This window comes from Kogia breviceps, chromosome 5 (assembly GCF_026419965.1).
Source record: "Kogia breviceps isolate mKogBre1 chromosome 5, mKogBre1 haplotype 1, whole genome shotgun sequence".
NCBI classification, from domain to species: domain Eukaryota; kingdom Metazoa; phylum Chordata; class Mammalia; order Artiodactyla; family Physeteridae; genus Kogia; species Kogia breviceps.
In genome coordinates, this window is record NC_081314.1 from 94,998,167 (window position 1) to 95,018,129 (window position 19,963).

Consider the following 19,963-nt stretch of genomic DNA (forward strand, 5'->3'; position numbering starts at 1 on the left):
TCCTTACTATACGGCTTAGAAAAATGAATTTCAGCCTTGTGCAAAGAAAACTAATAAGTGGCTCAATCTGGACTTGAACTCAGAACTCTCAACTTCATATACAGTGCTCTTTCTATTCCACCACAATTCCTTTATAAGTGTTTTCTGCTGTTTGCACAATGTAAATACTCTAGAACCAAACATTATAGACCCAACTTATGGCCATTACTTCATTAAAGAGTAATTAATATAGAATTGGGCTTTCGATTTCTACTTTAATTTTAGTGTCAAAGAATTCAATTTAGTTATATGACTTTAGGCAAATATAAATAATACAAATATATTCTGGGTCATTTTGTTTTGTTCTATTTTTTGCTGTTTTGTTTGTTTGTTTGTTTGTTTGGCCATGCTGCATGGCTTGAGGGATCTTAGTTCCCTGACCAGGGATCTAATGCTGGCCCCAGCAGTGAAAGCGCCAAGCCCTAACCACTGGACTGTCAGGGAATTCCCAATACTACATTATAGTTTTGAAGACTATAAATTTATCACTGTTCTCTACCCTTAAAATAGAAACTATCCTTAAAATTATATAGTTGTCCTTTCTTTTTATTAAGTGATTCTATTTATGTCCTTTATGTGAATATATGTAACAATATTTCTATTCTTAAGAGTATAAACTTCTAAAGGGAAGAGAACAAATTAATAGAAATCAGTAAGCAAAGCAACTAGCAGAGTATTTCCTACAAAAACCTGTTTAATAAATGGTGATGATGAACAAATAGTGAGGAGAAAAGCATCAGAGAGAATAGGAAAAAAAAATGAAGGGAGGAAAAAAGAGGAGGAAGGATATGATCAGGAAGAAATGAAGAGGAAAGAGGGAAAACAGAGGAAAGAGTAGAGGAGGATATGCTGTAGTAAAGTTTTTAAGGAAGAACAAATATAATACCTGATCATTTTCACCTGGATATTTTAAATTCTTGAACTTTTTCCAACAAATTTTATGGAAGTAAACACAACAGCTTTTACTGCACATTAACTGAAAAAATCCCTGGAAAAGAATAAAAGCTGCTGATAAGAAATAATAATCCATATAGATATAGAAAATACCACCTTAAGTCATTTTTTAAATTATTCTATAACTAGATGAGCTTTAGATGGCATTGAAAATTTATCAACAGATCACTGGTAATCAAAGAACTATACAAGTCATTTTTATATCACTAAAGACAAAAAAATTGGCAATAATTTGAATAAGTTAATGTAATATTTTCCATATGCTGTATACAACAAAATATCAGAAACTTGGTGAGTGATCTTTGTAGATGAACATGCTGTCTGCCCCAATTCACCTCAACTTTTACATTTCTCTTTTCTTTCAGCCCCAATTCCATACCATTATTCCCCAAAACTTCTTTGTCACCAATCACCAGACCTTAGATTGCTATCTCAGTGAGAAATGGCTCCTGAGCTACTGCATTATCCCAAGGTATAGATTTCTTCTTTCCTAGTGTACCCTCCCTGGGAACCACAGTTCTGCTTCCTTTAAATAGGTACACTGCTTAGATGACAAAAATCTAAATTTTATGGCCAAGACTTCCTGCTGCTACATGCTATCCATTTGACTGGAACCCTGATGCGTCCCTGGGAAACCACAGGACCATATCACCATGTCACTGAAACCAGGAGTGACCCTGACCTGCCCCGAGCACTGCACTTCACCAGGCCTACACTTCCCAATACCCATCTTACTCTAATGAATAGGTCTTGGCTTTCTCCTCCTCCCCATCTATATCACTTTCTCTCTACATCATGCTTTTCAACTCAGATTTCCAATCTTGTAGAAGTAGTCAGATTTACACTGATACCACATCTCAGACTATCTTGTGATTTTCCACAGTCTTATTCTGTTAGATCCAGGGAGAACTAGACTTGAAGTACTTTGATTGTTGAATTTCTTCAAATCAAGGCTGGTTACATGTGTGTGTGTCCCACCCAAGGCCCATAGAAGAAATAATGATCCTTACTTAGTAACATAATTCTTGAGGCGTGACAACCTTTCTCCTTAGTAAAATGCTAATATTCTCAACCTGTAACATTTCTAACTATAAAGAATATTTTAGATAATTTCCATTATAGATTACAAGAATATTTATTATAACTTCAGAAACTTGTGAATATTACAAAAACCCTAGCAAAGCTAATTCATTCTTTTACTGACTCAAAGGATATAAATATTTCCTGATCACAATGAATCTAAGCTCTGAGACATTCAAACAACTTCTCAACTGCATTATCACTTTAATTAAACTAAGCACATTTTAAACAATATTTTGATGCATGATAGTATAATAATTTTTATCTAAGTTTAACTTTACAATCACATTTTTAAAATACTCAGTTAATTGGTAATTATAGTACCTTATAATTGGTGTTCTTTAAAATGTCAGCTTCACAAGATCGCTCACAATCTAGATAACTGCAAATAGTCTGCTTCATTATATTACCTTCAGTTGTCTTGATGAAATTGTTAAGAAGGTCCTAAATTTTAAAAATAAAAATAAATCTCATGAATCAGTAATAAAAAGACTACAACACTTATCTTACCTTAAGTTATATGTCTATTTCATATCCTTTTTTTTGAAGGTGTTGTATATATTTTAAAAAAATAGTTATAGAACCTATTTCCCTCATTCAAAGTAAACAATATATAGAAAGGCCCTAAATAAGAAATACTACACTTCTTACTGAATACAAACATGGAGAAAGGACAAAAGTCTATGTTCAAAGCTATATGTCTACTCTTCATTCTAACTCATAACACCTAGCATTTTCCTAACAAGAATTACTTGCTCTGATATAAACACAGAGAGACAACAAATCATTGGAAACCCAAGAGAGTCCTTGCTAGAACTGGCCCCCAAGACACCATGTTGGCAGTGGAACTACTGTAGTGGTGCAACAGGCTGCTCAGCCCAGAAGGGGCAGAGGCAGGGTACAGAAGTATGTTTCCAGTGTTCAGAGTTACAACTTGGAATGCAATTTCCATATTTTAAAATGCTAGTTAAAGGTTTGTGAAACATGTTATCAAGTCTAAGTTAAACAGGTCCTTAATACTGTCCCTTAGAGGGACATACCCATATATATTGAGAGTATAAGACATAAAATAAACCTCTACAGACTATTTTACAAATCAAGTCATCATTCATAACATTTGTTTAATGGCATTCAGAATTTTACGAGGAATAAAAATGTTTTGACCAAGTTGACTAGAAAATTTTAAATATCAAGAGAGAAATAAAGAAACAGCGTTCAAGGACCTATCAATATGAAAGTAGTATATCCTGTGAGGATAAGGAATAGGTCAAGTGGAGATGCTGAAAACAAAGGGATAGGACTCATAGTAGGTATATAACTACTGTGGTTTCACATATCTGACACTTAATAGTTCAATATTGATCTGTTTGAGTCTCCTACCAAAATCTGTTCCTTGTTCCTTACTCCTCATCTTCTGCCTCAGTCACCGATATTCACTCATTCAATAAATATTTACTGAGTGCCTGTTATGGGCCAGGTTGTTATGAATGTTAAGGGATGTTAAGGATACAGCAGGGAACTTAGCAGGTTAATACTTAGTCCTCATGGAACTTACATCAATTTCATCTACCACAATCTATTTAGGTTCAAGCCAGTAGTCTCGAAGTCATCCACTGTATAATTATTCCATCACCCTTTACATGCAATATATTAGCAAGTACTGTTGAGTCTTCTCCCAGAATATACTGCAATTTTTTCTAATTCTCTCTCCATTGCTACCACTCTATGTCTCACCTACATTACTGACTATAACAACTGCCTAACTGGTCTGCCTCTTCCTTGCCTACTGTGTTCAAAGCACTCTCTGCAAAAAACCAAAAGATCATTGTCAGTTCCTTGCTTTAAAACTCTTCAATGGCTTCCCAGTACCTAAAACAAAATCCAGAACCCTTACCAAGACTGACTGCAAGGTCCTGCAGAATCTGAACCCAGTACCTCTAGCCATCTCTGGTCCACCTCTTCACATTCATCTCTAGCCTCATTCCCTATAAAATTCATGATTTTACATTTTCAGTTCCTCAAATTTGCCCTTCAAGGCCTGAGGGCCTTTCCACATTCAATTCTGTTTACCTAGAATGCTCTTACCCACTCTTTACAGAGCTAGTTCCATTCTCAACCTTCTGCTTCCAACTTAAATATCACCTCCCAGATAGGCCTTTCCTAACCACTACACATAGATACACATACATATTTATGCATATATACATACAGACAAATGTGGATATATGCAGGTATACAAGTGTATATCTGTGTGTTCTCCATTTTCTCTGTCCCAGTCCCTTGTTTTTCTTTAGAACACTAACTACAATTTGTAACAATTTTATTAATATTTTTTTACTTTCTGAACTCCTCCCTTACCATAACTACAGAAACTCTTCAAAGTCCTAAATTCTATAAGTCATTTTTTACTATAATTTGATTATAACACCCCACTGTTTAAAAGTTTTGAGGGCTTTCACATGACCCTCAAGATACAGTCTGAGCTCCTTACTTGGTTTATAAAGCCTTACATGATCTAGCTAACATTACCTTTAACATTTACCTCTAAAATTCATGAAAAAGGACAGGATATTTTTTTTTTGAAAAAAAGTAACATTCATAACAACAAGAAAACTCTTGGTAGATGATAGCTGAAATAATCATTGAAATAAAAAATTCAATAGAAGGATAGAAACAAGGGTAATGTTGAAAATAATAACAATATGAAGGGACATGCCCCTGCTAGGGTGCCAGCAACTCTAGGAGTACAATCTTCCCCTCAACAGGGTGAGTTCATCTAAGGAGACACATGAGGATAGGAGCAACTGAGGCAGGGCAGGCCTCTGGTGGTACTCACCTGGAACTCCTCAGTGTCAGATAAAGGGGTACAGGCCAGCCCTCTAAGTTTTCTTAAAGAAAATGCTTGGGAAGTAGGACTTTTGGTGGGCCAACAGGCATAGGCACCGCTTATAACAGATTAAGAACATGCTGGCCTAGAGCCAGAGCACGATCATGGAAGCACTCTGCTCTACTGGACATTAAACCTTTAGCTATTGGATTTTAACTTAAGAAGTATGGAGAGAGAGGGCTGGAGGAGAGTCCAGGGTATCTGGAATGGTGGCTGGTTACCCAACTATTTTTGAAACAGCCACTATTTTCCAAGCAGTATGGAAATATTTTAACATTATAAGAACTAATATGATAGCACTAGTGTATACTGGCTGAATATTAGCTCTATGCAAAAAAGATGAAGTTAAGAAAATATCCTAGAAGGCAGAACAAAAAGACAAAGAATTAGGGACTTCCCTGGTGGGCCAGTGGTTAAGACTCCATGCTCCCAATGCAGGGGGGCCTGGTTCGATCCCTGGTCTGGGAACTACATCCCATGTGCCGCAAGTAAAGATCCCACATGCCGTGGAAGACCTGGCACAGCCAAATAAATAAATAAATATTTTAAAAAGAAAAGACAAAAAATAAAAATTAGCAAAGAAATAAGAAAACCAGAAATTCAGTCCAGAATGTCAAGTATCTGAGTAAAAGACATTTCAAAAAGAAAAGAGAAAATGAAGAAAAAATCATCAAATAAATAAGAAAGTAAAATGTCCCAGAACCAAGAAACATAAGTTCAAGAACACTAGGAATATACAGAATATCCTAAAAATTCCCAGAAAAAAAAAGGTTATAACAAAAGATTGATAATCAGAACATCAAATTTCTCAAAAGTACTACTGTTGGAAGTTAGAAGATAATAGAAACAAAATTTTAAAAATTGAAGGAAAATGATTTTCAACCTACAATTTTATGCCCAGGCAAGATATAAATAAAGTTTACAAAGGATAAATTATTTTGAGACTTGAAAGATCTCAAACAATTTATCTCCCAAGCAAGTACCCTTTTCCAGGAAGCTGCTGGATGAGTTGCACCACCAAAACAAGGGATTATACCTAGAAAGAGGAAAACTTGAGATCCAAGAAATAGAGGATCTACAAAGGAAAGGGGTGAGGGTATTCCCAGGAAGAGAGTAAAAGGAAACCCTAAGGCCAATTTAATAAAAAGTTATAACTATTAGTAGGATGGGGAAGTGAAGTGTGTTGTGTGAAGGAGATGTATAAGGAAGCTATTAAACCCTCCTCTTCCACAGTGGGAAGTCAAAAGATAATATCTAAGATGGAGAAATTTTTAAAATAGCAGTATAGCTTTTAAAAAATACAGGTAAATATCAAAGGAAAATGCCTAGAGGGTTGGAAGAAGTTACCCATGGTCAGGAACTACAATTAAAGATGATAAACCACAGTCTGTTAATTTTTAAGCATTTTAATATTACTTGACAAACTGCAGACATGTATTACTTTGCATAAAATAAAAATAAGAAAGTTTGGATAAGAAATAAAAATATTTTAAAAGGAGAAGGAAACAAAGAAAAACAACCAAGACCAGGCAGGGGCTGCTCCAGGTAAACACAGAAATTCAATATTTTTCAAAAATGTATAAAATTACTACTTTATTAGGTCAAAGTTAAAAGTCATATGATTATCCTGGCCAACACCAAAGACTGCCTGCTTATTCTACTGATTACTGAGAGAGGTACATTAAAATATTCCACAGTGACTGGGAAGTCTTCTATTTCTCCTTTTAGTTCTACCAGTTTTTGTCCCAGATATTTTGAGGCTGTATTATTAGGTATATACAAACTTTGAGTTGTTATAGCTTCCTAGAAAACTGAATTTTTTATTTTTATAAAACATTCCTCTTTATTTTGAGGAATGCATTTGGCCTTAAAGTCAGCTAAAATATAAGGATCCAGAAAGGTTTAAAGTAAAAGTTTGGAAGAAGATATGTCATTCAAATGCTAACCAAAAAAAACCGAGTGTAGCTATTTTCATATTAAATAAATAAAAAGTGACCAACATGGCTTATCAGATGAGTAAAAATTACACAAAAGGTAAAAAATATCCAGAGGGTGTGGGGAAATGGAAACTCTCATAGTCTGTCTTAAGAATATAAACTGGTTACACACTTTCTGGGAGGAAATGTGGAAATGTACACGAATAACTGTACAAGTGTCCACCTTTAGAAATTTATACTAAGGGAATGATGTGAGAAATACAATAAGATCACTTTCCATAATAGTGAAAAACTAGAATGTTTAGGATAAACTAAATCTTCAATAGCAGGGAATTGGTTAAGCAAATTAAAAGCACAGTTTAAGATGGACTATGAAAAAATTATACTATATAATAATCTACTTGCCGGGAAATTCACAATAATATATATTTTCATACTATAAATCAATGTGTATAACATCACACCAATTTACTAAAAATAAAAGGTAAAGAGTGTTTATACATGTATGTATGGAAAGATATAAATGAAAATACTAACAATGGTTTCTCCATTTGAAGAAATATATGGATGAATTTTACTTTTATCTTTGGCATTTTTACATTTTTCAAGGTTTTTGATGTAAGCATTTAGTACTTTTAAAATTTAAATCAACAGCAAAATAATGGTAAATATAGTTAGAAAAAAGAAGTTAACTATTACATTTAGCTGTAGCCATGTGAAGTACTGAACTAGTACAGCTTTTAATCTTGTTATTTAGAAATGCTAACACATCCACCTCATTTCTCTCTACTTGTTGAATCATACTAACATTCTGCACTAGATAATGGAATCAAGGTTGTTTCTCATACAAAAAGCTAATGCCCAACAAAAGAATGTGTTTGCTATAGAATGACATAGTTAACATAAACTGCAGTTTATCAAAGATGATTCTGATTAGCCACAGATGAAATGTTATTCTTAAATAATTTCTTACTTTAAAAGTTGTAGGTAAATCTTCATCTTCCATAGGATCTATGTCAAACCAATGATCATCTGTATCTCCTGTTTCTTGTAAGCTTTTATGAAATTCTAGCAGTCCTGCATTATATCTGCAAGGCATTTAAAAATAGGGTTAGGGGCTTCCCTGGTGGCGCAGTGGTTGAGAATCCGCCTGCCGATGCAGGAGACACGGGTTCGTGCCCTGGTCCGGGAAGATCCCACATGCTGTGGAGCAACTAAGCCCGTGAGCCATGGCCGCTAGGCCTGTGCGTCCGGAGCCTGTGCTCCACAACGGGAGAGGCCACAACAGTGAGAGGCCCGCATACCGCAAAAAAAAAAAAAAAAAAAAAAAAAAAAAATAGGGTTAGTTTGAACAGGACTCTGTAAGTAGACAGTTTACCAGTAAGACCACAAGAGACCCCCTTTTTTGTGTGTGTGGTAAGTAGGATGGTGATAACCTCTGGCATGATATAGAATACAAACACTAGGACTCTCACCTGTGGTAGATTGGGATGAAATACAGGTGGAAGGGGAGGAAATAGATTATGTAGTAGCTCAAGCTTGAACATTATGGGGGCCATGGTAATTAAAGGGACTGTAGAGTTGGTTGGCTTTTTTTTTACTGTCTTGGAAGCCTTGAAGAAAGAAAATGGCACAGGTCAGCCAACTATTGACTCCGGACACAATGAAAGACAGAGGCCTCTGAGGGCACCATTTAAAGAGACCCTCATCTCCTACAGACATAAAGATAATCTGTGCTGAAAATCAGGCCCAGATTTAATCACAAAGCAGAACAAACTGCAAAAGAAACCAAATACACAGCCTCAATAGGACTACTACTATCAACTAAGGATACTCCGTGAAAGTTAAAAGGCCGCTTTGGTAACGTTTCAAAAACCTTGACCAACTCTAAACATAAAGGCAGACTATGCTGAAAATGAGGCCCAGTATTTAATCACAAGAGTAGAACAACAGCAAAAACCAAAAGCAAAGCCTCAACAGAACTATTGTACTATCAGGACTCTGATAGGGAACAAGTAGACCATGCAAAAATATGATCTGAGGTACATGTCTCAAAAGATGATACTCTTCCTTCTCAAAATCCTCTCTTATATCTGCTCATTGCCTACAGACAAAAAAATCTAGGATCAAGTATAAGCAAAGCCCAAGTGGGAAAACAGAGGAAGAAAAAGCTTATTCACCATAAGCATTGAAGAACTTGACTACTATGTACTAGCAGGAACATGTCTGGGAGTGGATCTTAAGAGTGCTGAACCAATGGTCAAATATATAGCTTGATAGGGAAATATATATTGATATGGGTCAACTCTTCCATAATTCAGCATTTACTTTCCTAGCGAGGACACCCGAAGCCAGTCCTAACATGCTGCTGAGAAGGCTACTTGAAGCTTGGAAACCACAATGGCCTCTAGTAATCGAGGTGGAAATGTTGAAAATTTCTTGGCAGAGTATTAAAGAAAGCTCAGGGAGGTAAAGATGTTAGAATGGACTTACTGCATAAGACCATAGAATCCATCACTAGACAATGTTCTCTAGAAAGGCCCAGAAGACATTCCATCCATTAATGTAATAAGAAATACAGAGTGAGGGACATCAGTGTCTTTGAGCAGCTCAGTGATGGCTGTTCTCTATAGGCCAGGGATGAAAGTAAATGATGCTGCCAGATGACTGGGCTTTCTAGTGTCAATGATTTGGGAAATTGATTTCTTTCCAATGCCCATCAATAAGGAAAATAAACAGTAGTTCACATATCTGAGGAAAGGAAAGAAGTACAGATTCTCTGTCCTGTCTTAGAGCTATGTTAATTCTCTCCACAATATAGACTAAGGGGATTCTGATCATCCTGACATTCTGCAAAACATCACACTGGCCAACTACATTGATGACATCATGCTAACGAACAGGAAATGGGACATCTTCTGAACAGTAAAAACCAGGCATGCCAGAGGATAGAAGATCAACCTTACAAAGAATCAAGGAACTACATTATAAGTGATGCTTTTAGGGATTCAATGGTTGGGCCCAATTCACCCTTCAGATCCCAGCCAAACATTATTTCCTCAAGGAGACTTCTGATTCCCAGAAAGACATTGGGGTTCCAATATAATTTTTCATTATATTTTCCTTCATAGCACTTTATCACATTTCATAATTGATTATTTATATAACTGATTATTTGATTAAGGTCTATAACATTCACTATACTGTCAGTTACATGAAGACAGGAACTATCTATTTTGTAAACCATTTTATCCCCAACACCTAAAGCAGTCTCTAAAATAGGATAAATGTTTAGCAAATAAAATGAATGAATGATGCTACAAATGGCTAAGGATCTACATATGGGAAGTGAACAGATGGTCCATAAACATTCTCCTGTACAATTTCATTAAGTGTGTAATACCCAATACTTTCAGACTCAGAATTTGGACCATTTCAATGAGTTATAAGCTCATTTATAACTTAAATACCTATTCCAAGTGGTGATAACTTTAATAATACGACCATTAATTATCTATTAAGAATAGCATTTTTGTGTCCTGGGCACTGTTAATCACTTTATGAGGTGGGCACTATTACTAGTTCCAAAGATAAGGCTTAGCGACATTAAATTTCCTAGAGTCATATATTAGATAAGTGGTAGAAAATGTATTCGAACCCAGGCCTATCAGACTCCAAAGCCTATGTTCCTAATGCCTATGCTATACCACCTTTTATTGCCATGGCCTGTTAAGTTTGATACTTAATATTCTCAAGTACATTAAAGAAATTATCTATAGAATCAGTGATGGAGAAAAGAATCAGTAGAGCACAAATGTCATGATCCCTGGTATATTGTACAAACTTTATTCCCATTACATAATGCTAAAAGTTGATAGGCAAGATCTACCCATTAATTAAAATCCTTACCTCTTCTGAGCACATCGAAGTAAACCACGTCCAAAATAAACTAAAGACATAAAGTTTTCACAAATTTCATTTTCTTGGATCACCATCTTCATCACCAGAAATTTATTCTCAGCTTCTATACAATCCTGTAGCAACATAAAGCAAAGTCTGGCTGATATAAAAGTCATTTTTTTCCTTTTACAATAAACAGTTATTTCCCAAACTGGAGAAGTTAGGGCAGCTTTAATATTGATCCATTCATTTATTCATATCTCTAATACATCTCTGTATATAATCCCATAAATAATGTACTCAGTACTTTAGTTATTTACAAAAGAACTAAAGATCTTTAACCAGTGTTTCAAAGTGAATATTAAAACAACAATCTTTATATCTAAAACTGACAAATATTACTAGCCAAAATAAGGGCTCTTTTGATGACTATGGAACATAGTTCTTTATAATTCTTCCTAATTTTTCATTCTAATTAGAGCACAGATCTTCCTAGTTTTTCAAATAGGAAATAAGTGACTTTTTGACCACACATATAGTCTCTTTTGAGGAATGACCACCTTGATCATAAGCAATATAGGTTTAGAAGTAAACTACAGAATCAGTTCTAATAAATGTTTTAGTTATCATTATTAAAACAGGCACAGTAGCCCCGGTCTCCCTGGGAAAAAAAATGCTGCATGGCCTCATTTTAAAATATTCTCTAGCACATCACATTAAATAATTAGCATTATGTGAAATTATTTAAAGTGGAAATGTTTTCAGTCTGGTGCTTATAAATTCTACTTCACCTAATTAACAAGTCAGATTTATTTATTTATGAAACCAAGTAGAGAGTACAAATTTAGGAATACAAAAAATAAAAGAGATATCAAGGCTGCAATTGAGAAATCATTAAAAATAAGAAAAAGAGAATTTAAATTTGTAAGGACCCTTAGAAATCATCTACTTACCTCGTAGATTTTTACTTTTGCACTTCACTTTATTTGATAAAGAATTTGAGGTAAAACTCATATTTTACAAAGAGGGTAAGATAAAGACCAGAGAAATTAAACGACACTAAAAAATGGATTAAAATTTATTATATAAGTGAAAGAAGCTAAACAATTTTCTGTTTTATGTAAGTGATAAGTATTTCAAAGATAAATAAAATAAAGTTATAAGCTAACATTAAGTTTCCCCTACCAATATTTTTAGTTTCACAATATAGTCTCTAGCATAATTACTCCACATTTTCAATATATGACAGAAAAGTCAGAGTGGTTTCAATTTTTAGAGAATGTCAAAAATCAACACTTTAATTTGTTAAAATGAAGTCAGTGTGTGTGAAGAGATTTATAATGTGCAAATAACACATGCTACATACCTCTTTCTTTCCTCTTTCAGTGACTGCTACTCCATACAAAAATAGTAATGTCAAATAATAACCAATATTAATCTGATGTGCCTAAAAAGATAAAATATACTTTAGTTGATTATTTAGACTATGCTACTTTTTAGTGTAGAAAGCTTAATTAATATCCTAGGCCTATTTAATAACTATTAAAAATAGTTAAAATTATCATTATATTGTCAATCATCTAATAATCACTACAGAGAATTTATTTTAGATGTATTTAATAGTTTGACCCAGGAGACAGTCAATAATCTCAAAATAAAGCATTAGAGTTTGATCAAAGAAAATGAAAGCAAATGCCATCAAGATTTGTTATACTAAAACTTTCCAAAAAATTCTCTTTCTCTCATATTTTTGTATAGGAACACTTTAGATAATAACAAATACTACCATCCAGCTTAAAAAATACAATGATTTCTTAAATCAAAGTCTTTTATTGTCCACATGTGGGTTCTGTTATAACAGTATGAACATAAAGCTTATCACTTACTTAATGAAAAATTAAAATACAAATATTTCCTTCATTTGAAAATGGTCTATGCCAAATTAGAGATGGAGAATAGATTAGGGGTTAGGGACAGTGAGGAGGGTAAAGGGTGCATGTGACTATAAAGAGGTAGCATAAGAGATTTTCATGGTGATGAAATAGTTCTTTTATCCTGATTCCAGTAGCGGTTACAAACATATACACTTGCGATAAAATGGGACAGAACTATATACACCTGTGCATAAAAAACTTATCACAGCTGGCCTGAGAATGCTATCCTTAGAAAGGTCTACTTGCAAGGCTGACCCTCGGCTGGCATCTGTAAATCTGGATTTCAAGTGTTCCCACTGTTCTCTGACAGGGGTGTCTCACTGTTCCAAGACTGTTTGTGCCAACTGTGTGATTTATGCTGAACACCAGGAAGTTTCTTCTGGGAATCTGGAATTTTGATACATGTTAGGCAGAGGGGGCCAACATGACCAACCCCCATTAAAAATCTTGAGCACTCTAATGGACTTCCCTGGGCAGAAATATCACACACACACACACACACACACACACACACACACACTGCTGCATTTTTGTTGTGAAGGAGGGAAAGAAGGAATGTACTCTGTGTAACCCCTCATGGAAGGGAGAAAACATAACGAAGCCTGAAAATGGATTCCTCTAGATTCTGTCTATGTTATGTTTTGACCATTATAGTCTGGGTGTGTATCTTTACTATATAATCTCAATAAATCTCAGCATGAGTACAACTATATGCTGAGTCCCATGAGTCCTTCTGAACATGGGGGTTGGAGACCCCTGACACAACACCCACTGTACCAATGTCAACTTCCTGGTTTTGCTAATATATTGTTATATAGATGTAACTATTGAGGGAAATTGCCTGAAGGGTACACCAGGACCTCTCTGTACTTTTGTATTGTACAAAGTTGTATTTTTGCAACTTCTCTGCGTCTAAAATTATCTCAAAATAAAAAGTTAAATGTCTATGGAGAAAAATATTGTTCATTCTTTTCATAAGCTCTAAACTAACTAAAAGTATAATGGCCAACAGTATATATTTATAACTGGCTGGGGTTAGGAGTTTAGCTTCAAACTAATTTGAGTGGAAATACACATGTATGTTTATTATCAATGGGCCAAGTGAGTTTATAAACACAAACTCCCCTGTAACATCTAATTGGTTTCCATCTTAAACTTCCTATCTCTGCAGAGGCTCTGAAGCCAACACTACACGGGTTTGTATCTTGACTCCACTACTTACTACTCGATGAATTAAGCAAATTAGTTAACCTCCATGCCCTAGTTTCTAATCTGTAAAATGGGAATAATGAGATGGGTTGCTTGTGAAGACTAAATAAGCTAATCCTTACAAAGTGCTTAGAACAGTGTCTGCTTTATAGCAAACACTAATAGGTGTGAACTATTATTTTGTAACTTTTAAAAAACTAGCTTCATTAATACTACAACAAAGTCCTTGGCTCATACAATTCTAAACAAAAAGAGCATTTGAGAACAAGATAAGATGCAGAATTGTGGTAATGCTATCATTAGATGTAGAATGTAAAGAATTTAAAGATGCAAATGGTACATTTCTAACCTAAAGGCCCTGCCATTTTCTTCCTACCTTCCCCCCATTAACAGAGAGTATCCCAGGTACTGGAACTAAATGGATATAGAGATGTTACTGGCAGCTGTCCCCCACCCCCGCCCTACTGCCACTTCCTAAAAGGTGGCCTCGCCTCTCCTCCGTGGCCTTGAGGAACAGAGACATGTGGATATAGCAGTAGGCTGCTCTGATTGTGACAATTCTGATTCTGCTCACAAGTGCCACCAACAGAGGAAACTTTTCCATTCTTACTGTAAGACTCATCTTTGAAGTAATGCCTAAGTAGAGAAGGCTAAGCAATCAGCATCTGTTAATGCTGAGTTTATAGTGATTTATTTCACTGCTTAGCAACCTGGTCACTGGGAGAAACAGCAGGTCGCAGCATCCCAGAAGTTCTTGGGATTACATGTTGATGCAAACTACTTTTCTTTGTTCCCTCTTTTAATTCCATCTAGAATTCCTTTAGGGTGGTATATATACCTCTTAGAACCTGTCCTAGAATCCTAAAAAAGAATGATTTTTCCATCTCTTTGTATACTATTATAATATGGGATGTGGTGTCTTAGGCTACTTTGTTTGATGCCTGGGTAGTCCATTCTTGAAGACAACTCTAATCCATCTTCTACATGTGTGCAAAACTTAGCTTATTTTACTGATGCAAATTATTCAAAGGACTGATTTTTCCTTTTATGTCCTTACTATTGGTTCTTATTTTTGATGCAATGTTTACTTTTCCTCAGATTTTTCTCTATTTCTGAAGTATCATTTGACCTTGAACATATAAGTATGTCTTGTCAATTTTATCTCACATGATTACTCAATAATAGATGACAGAAGGTTCAATTTTTACAAATACAGAAATATCAGTAGAATTACATATAGAATGGATAAACAACAAGGTCCTACTGTATAGCACAAAGAACCATATTCAATATCCTGAGATTAACCGTAATGGAAAAGAATATAAAAAAGAACATATATATATATATATATATATATATATATATATATATATATGTATAACTGAATCACTTTGCTGTACAGCAGAAATTAGCACAAAATTGTAAATCAACTATACTTCAATTTAAAAAACAGAAATATCAGTAAAAAGAGGAGCTGATTATCAATTAGGGGGAAAGGAAGTAGTTTTTGAAGTTCATGACTCTCCATTTCTAATTGGGAAAGTCCATTTTTACTAGTTCAAGTTTCTCTATTTAAGATGAACAATGTTATGGTAGGAAAGGAAACTAGAATCGACTCATTAAAGAGAAGCAGTCATGAGAAAGCACAAGACATGTGAAAGAAATCAATCTATGTATACCTTTCTCTAGAGGTAAATGAGGAAAATACAAATTGGCCTATACCTTAAAATAAGCATACACTGACTGTTCTCTCATTGAAAAAAATGTTGTCCAAGTCCATTATTTCAAACTTTCAAAAAGAAAACACTTACAGTATAATTAGTAGCTTGAATGTTCCTAAGTGCTGCTTCCAGTTGTGTTATTAAGAAACGTAAAGTCAAAGCAGGAACAATTTCCTCCGCATTTTGGCTGTTGGCTGCAACTTCTCTCTGTGGAAAATAATTTGGTTTAAAATTTCCTTAAGTTAGAGTAAATATCAACATTTATTTTTATTATACAAATAATACATGCTCATTGTAGAAAATTTGAATAAAGATGATTTTTTAAAAAATCCACATGACCTAGATAAAACTGTTCTCATATTTGTTTGTTTTTAAGTAGTTTGACAAATCATCTTTGTAACTACTTCCTCAAGATACTAAAAAGCATTCCTATGCCTGCTGAAGGGTTGGCAATGTCCACTCCTACTTCAGAGGAAAGTCACAATCCCACTTCATTCTCATACCTTCTATTCTCTAACATAGCTAAAAATTTTCATTCCAGCCTTGAATCTCTGGTAAATTGGAATGCTGGCTTTAAAAATACCAACACCAAGGCAAACCATCTTATGCTGTCATCTAATTGGAACTAAGCTAATACATGATTTATTATGTACCATAGTTTATTTACATAGATGAAATGTAAGAAATTAACTATGTCTTATCTTTGTGTGCATTCTCCAATGCCTTGTACCCACAAATGCTTGGCTTAAATTACATTATTTGTTTAATGATGTATTATCTATGTGGGAAATTTAACCTACACTTTCTTAACTTGGTTTCCAGTATACAATACTTCCCTGTTTTTCTCCTAGCCTAACTAGATACTTTACTTCAGTCTCCATAACACTCTATTTAATGAACCTTTTCTCTATCAACACACATTCCCTAGATAAAGTAATCCACTATCATCTTTTAAAATAGCATCTACACACTGACAGTTTTTCAAATTTATATTTCGAGCTCAGAACTATCACCTGAATTCCAGACTCATGTATCCAACCATATACTCAACAATATCTCTTGAATTTGAATAGGTATAAAAACATAACACTGAAGTTCCACCTTTGCCAAACAGTTTAGGTAGTTTCAGAGAAATAGTCTCAATGAGAACTAAAAAAGCTGGATAAAATACAAAAAAACCACTTTTTTTGTTTGGAAAGCTACCAAGGCACTGAAAATCTCTGGGGCCAGCATACAATAGAGGAAGAAGGCCCAGAGACAGCAGACTGACTTTTGGAGCCACTTTTCTCCTTAAGGCAATTGGTGTATTCAGTTATGGCTGAGAGGCTGAAATGCTAGACAGAGCTTTCCACAAAGCTGCAGAGCTAGAGGGAAAAATGGAGTGTATGACCTATCAAGGAAGAGGGGCCCTGGTAAACACTTTATTCTTTTGGTTGGGACCCTGAAGAAATTTACCCTTAGAGTCAAAGTGTCTGTTTTGGTTCCAGTTGGAAGCAGACCCTAACACAAGAATTTGAATGCAAGTAGTTTATTTGAGAGGTGCAGAAAACAATGGTAGTGGAGTGGAGAAGGGCATCAGGGAAGAGAAAGCAGGCTTTAAATTAACAGGTGTGTTATTAAGCTAGTTACCCACAGTGGATGACTAGGGTTAATACAACAGAAAAACAATGAAAAATTCAAGCTTCAGTATTATCCAACTTAAGGGGAGAGAGAACTGGGATATTTATATAATAACTCCTAAGGTTTATTGACTGAGTGCTTTCTGAGGTAAGGGGGGAGTATTAATTCCTTGGGATCTCTAAACTGCCATGAAAATTACAGCCTTCTGCAGTTCCAGAAAAAAAAAGAAAAGAAAGGCCTGAAACATAGAGAGTAGATACTGAAAACTGGAAACTGTCCAGAGTATACTGAAATGAGAGTTCAAGGGGCCAAGGGGTATGGGGAGGGCACTGACAGTATCTGCTACAAAGGGTAAAACCACAAACAGACTCTTCTTCACAGAAGTAAAGCTTGGAGTCATCACAGTCCCTAGATGACTTAAGTGATCTGCAAGAAAAGCACAAATAAGCAAAAGAGGGCTTCCCTGGTGGTGCAGTGGTTGTGAGTCCACCTGCCGATGCAGGGGACGCAGGTTCGTGCCCCGGTCCGGGAAGATCCCACATGCCGCGGAGCGGCTGGGCCCGTTAGCCATGGCCGCTGAGCCTGCGCTCCGCAATGGGAGAGGCCACAACAGTGAGAGGCCCGCGTACCGCAAAAAAAAAAAAAAAAAAAAAAAAAAGCAAAAGATTCTGTCCTGTTTTCCTAGTGCTTCTCAAAAGAAGGTTGCTCTAAACCAACCCTGGCAGCCACTGCAAGTAGCAGAATTCTGTATTATCCTTTAGATGACTATGGAATTAAAAAATAATTTTATTGAGTTATAATTAACATTATATTTCAAGGTATACAACATAGTGATTTGACATTTTTCTTATGACATCATCATGAAATGATCACTGCAATAAGACCAGTTAACATCCATCATTATATGAACTTTTTATAATATTACTGACTATGTTCCCTAGGTATATATTATATCCCCTTGACTTATCTTATTTATAGCTGTAGGTTTGCACCTCTTAATCCCCTTCAGACAAAATAGATAACTATGGAATTTGTACTGATGTTTTTACGTTCATTCATGATTTTGGTTCTTTTTGCCTTCTTTTTTTTTGAACATTCTTACCAGGCATTTATCAATTTTATTGGTCTTTTCAAAAAAATCAAGATTTGGTTTAACTGACCCTTTCTAGTTTGTTTTATTATTTTATTTTTTCGACTGTTTTTAATTTGCTGTTCTTTCCTTAGCCTCTTGAATTTTATGTTTAGATGACTGATATTCAACCTTGCTTCTTTTTCTATTATATGCATTTCAAGCTATAAATAATCCTTGCAGCACAGCTTTTATCTAATAACACAAATTCTGATATGTTTTTCATTCAGGTCCAAAATTTATCTAATGTCCAGTGTGCTTTCTTCTTTGATCGCTGGTTTAACTAGATTAGACGTATATATCTTAACTTAGGAACAATGGTTTTCTAGTTTATCTATCTGTAACTAATTTCTAAATTAATTGTACAGTTGTTAGAGAACATGCTCTGCATGTTTTGATGTTTTGAAATTTGATGAGATTTGCTTTGTGAACTAGTATACAGCCAATTTTTGTAAATGTTATATGCATTTAAAAAGAATATACATTTTGTCCCTGTTACACATATATAAGTCAATTACATCAAGTTTCCTACAGCTCTACTAATTTTGTGTTCATGTTCTATTACTTATTAAGAGAGCTCTGTTAAAATCTTCCACTGGGATTGCTGATTGGTCCACCTCCCCTTAAGTATTACCAACTTTTGTTATTACACATAACATTTCTGAATGTATTCGGGTCTACTACTGGAATTTCTCTTGTATTTTCTACCCTTGTCTGTCGAGTCAAGAGAAAGTAACACAGTCTTTTAATTATTAGAGCTTCATCGTAACTTTTAAAAAAATTTATTTATTTATTTATTTATTTATTTATTTTTGGCTGCGTTGGGTCTTCATTACTGTGCACAGGCTTTCTCTAGTTGTGGTGAGTGGGGGCTACTCTTCGTTGCAGTTCATGGGCTTCTCATTGTGGTGGCTTCTCTTGAGGAGCATGGGCTCTAGGCATACAGGCTTCAGTAGTTACAGCACACGGGCTCAGCAGTCATGGCTCATGGGCTCTAGAGCACAGGCTCAGCAGTTGTGGTGCACGGGCTTAGTTGCTCCGCGGCATGTGGGATCTTCCCGGACCAGGGCTCAAACGCATGTCCCCTGCATTGGCAGGCGGATTCTTAACCACTGTACCACCAGGGAAGTCCCCATAGTAAGTTTTAACATCAAAGTAGGCAAATTCCCAGCCCTTCTCTCCCACACTTCTCTTTCATAATTTTCCTGGCTATTCTTCCCTTAATTTCCTTTAGAACTAGCTTTTAGTAACAAAAACAAACGAACAAACAAAAAACAACAACAAAAAACCTTTTGTTATTTTTATTGGAATTATATGATATTTGTAAATTTTAATTTCAGGAAAATTGACTTCTCTATCCCATTGTGTCTTCCTACATGTATTGCTTCCCATTCAGGTCTTTGTATCTTACCTTTTTTTTTTTTTTTCATATCTTACCTTCAATAGAGTTTTAGAAATTTTTATTTATTGTTTTAATATAAAGTATTGATTTCTAAACTTAATGTAAAAAAAATCAGTGTGTGGGGGTACTTGCTAAAATGCAGATTCCCAGA

General features: G+C 35.0%; 1 protein-coding gene across 8 annotated transcripts in view; it reads right to left on the reverse strand.

Annotated features, from left to right (window-relative positions):
• Positions 1–19,963, reverse strand: part of DZIP3 (DAZ interacting zinc finger protein 3) — a 121,263-nt gene that overhangs the window by 78,750 nt on the left and 22,550 nt on the right. For all 8 annotated transcript variants that reach the window (XR_009335733.2, XM_067034695.1, XM_059063625.2 and 5 more), the window contains 6 exons: positions 15,752–15,868; positions 12,164–12,244; positions 10,807–10,931; positions 7,871–7,985; positions 2,398–2,517; positions 926–1,027 (listed from right to left, as the gene is read on the reverse strand). Coding sequence is in view for 7 of the 8 variants with exons in the window: in XM_067034695.1 (XP_066890796.1) it covers positions 926–1,027; positions 2,398–2,517; positions 7,871–7,985; positions 10,807–10,931; positions 12,164–12,244; positions 15,752–15,868 (660 nt within the window). In the remaining variant the exon portion in view is untranslated. The remainder of the gene's footprint in view (positions 1–925; positions 1,028–2,397; positions 2,518–7,870; positions 7,986–10,806; positions 10,932–12,163; positions 12,245–15,751; positions 15,869–19,963) is intronic.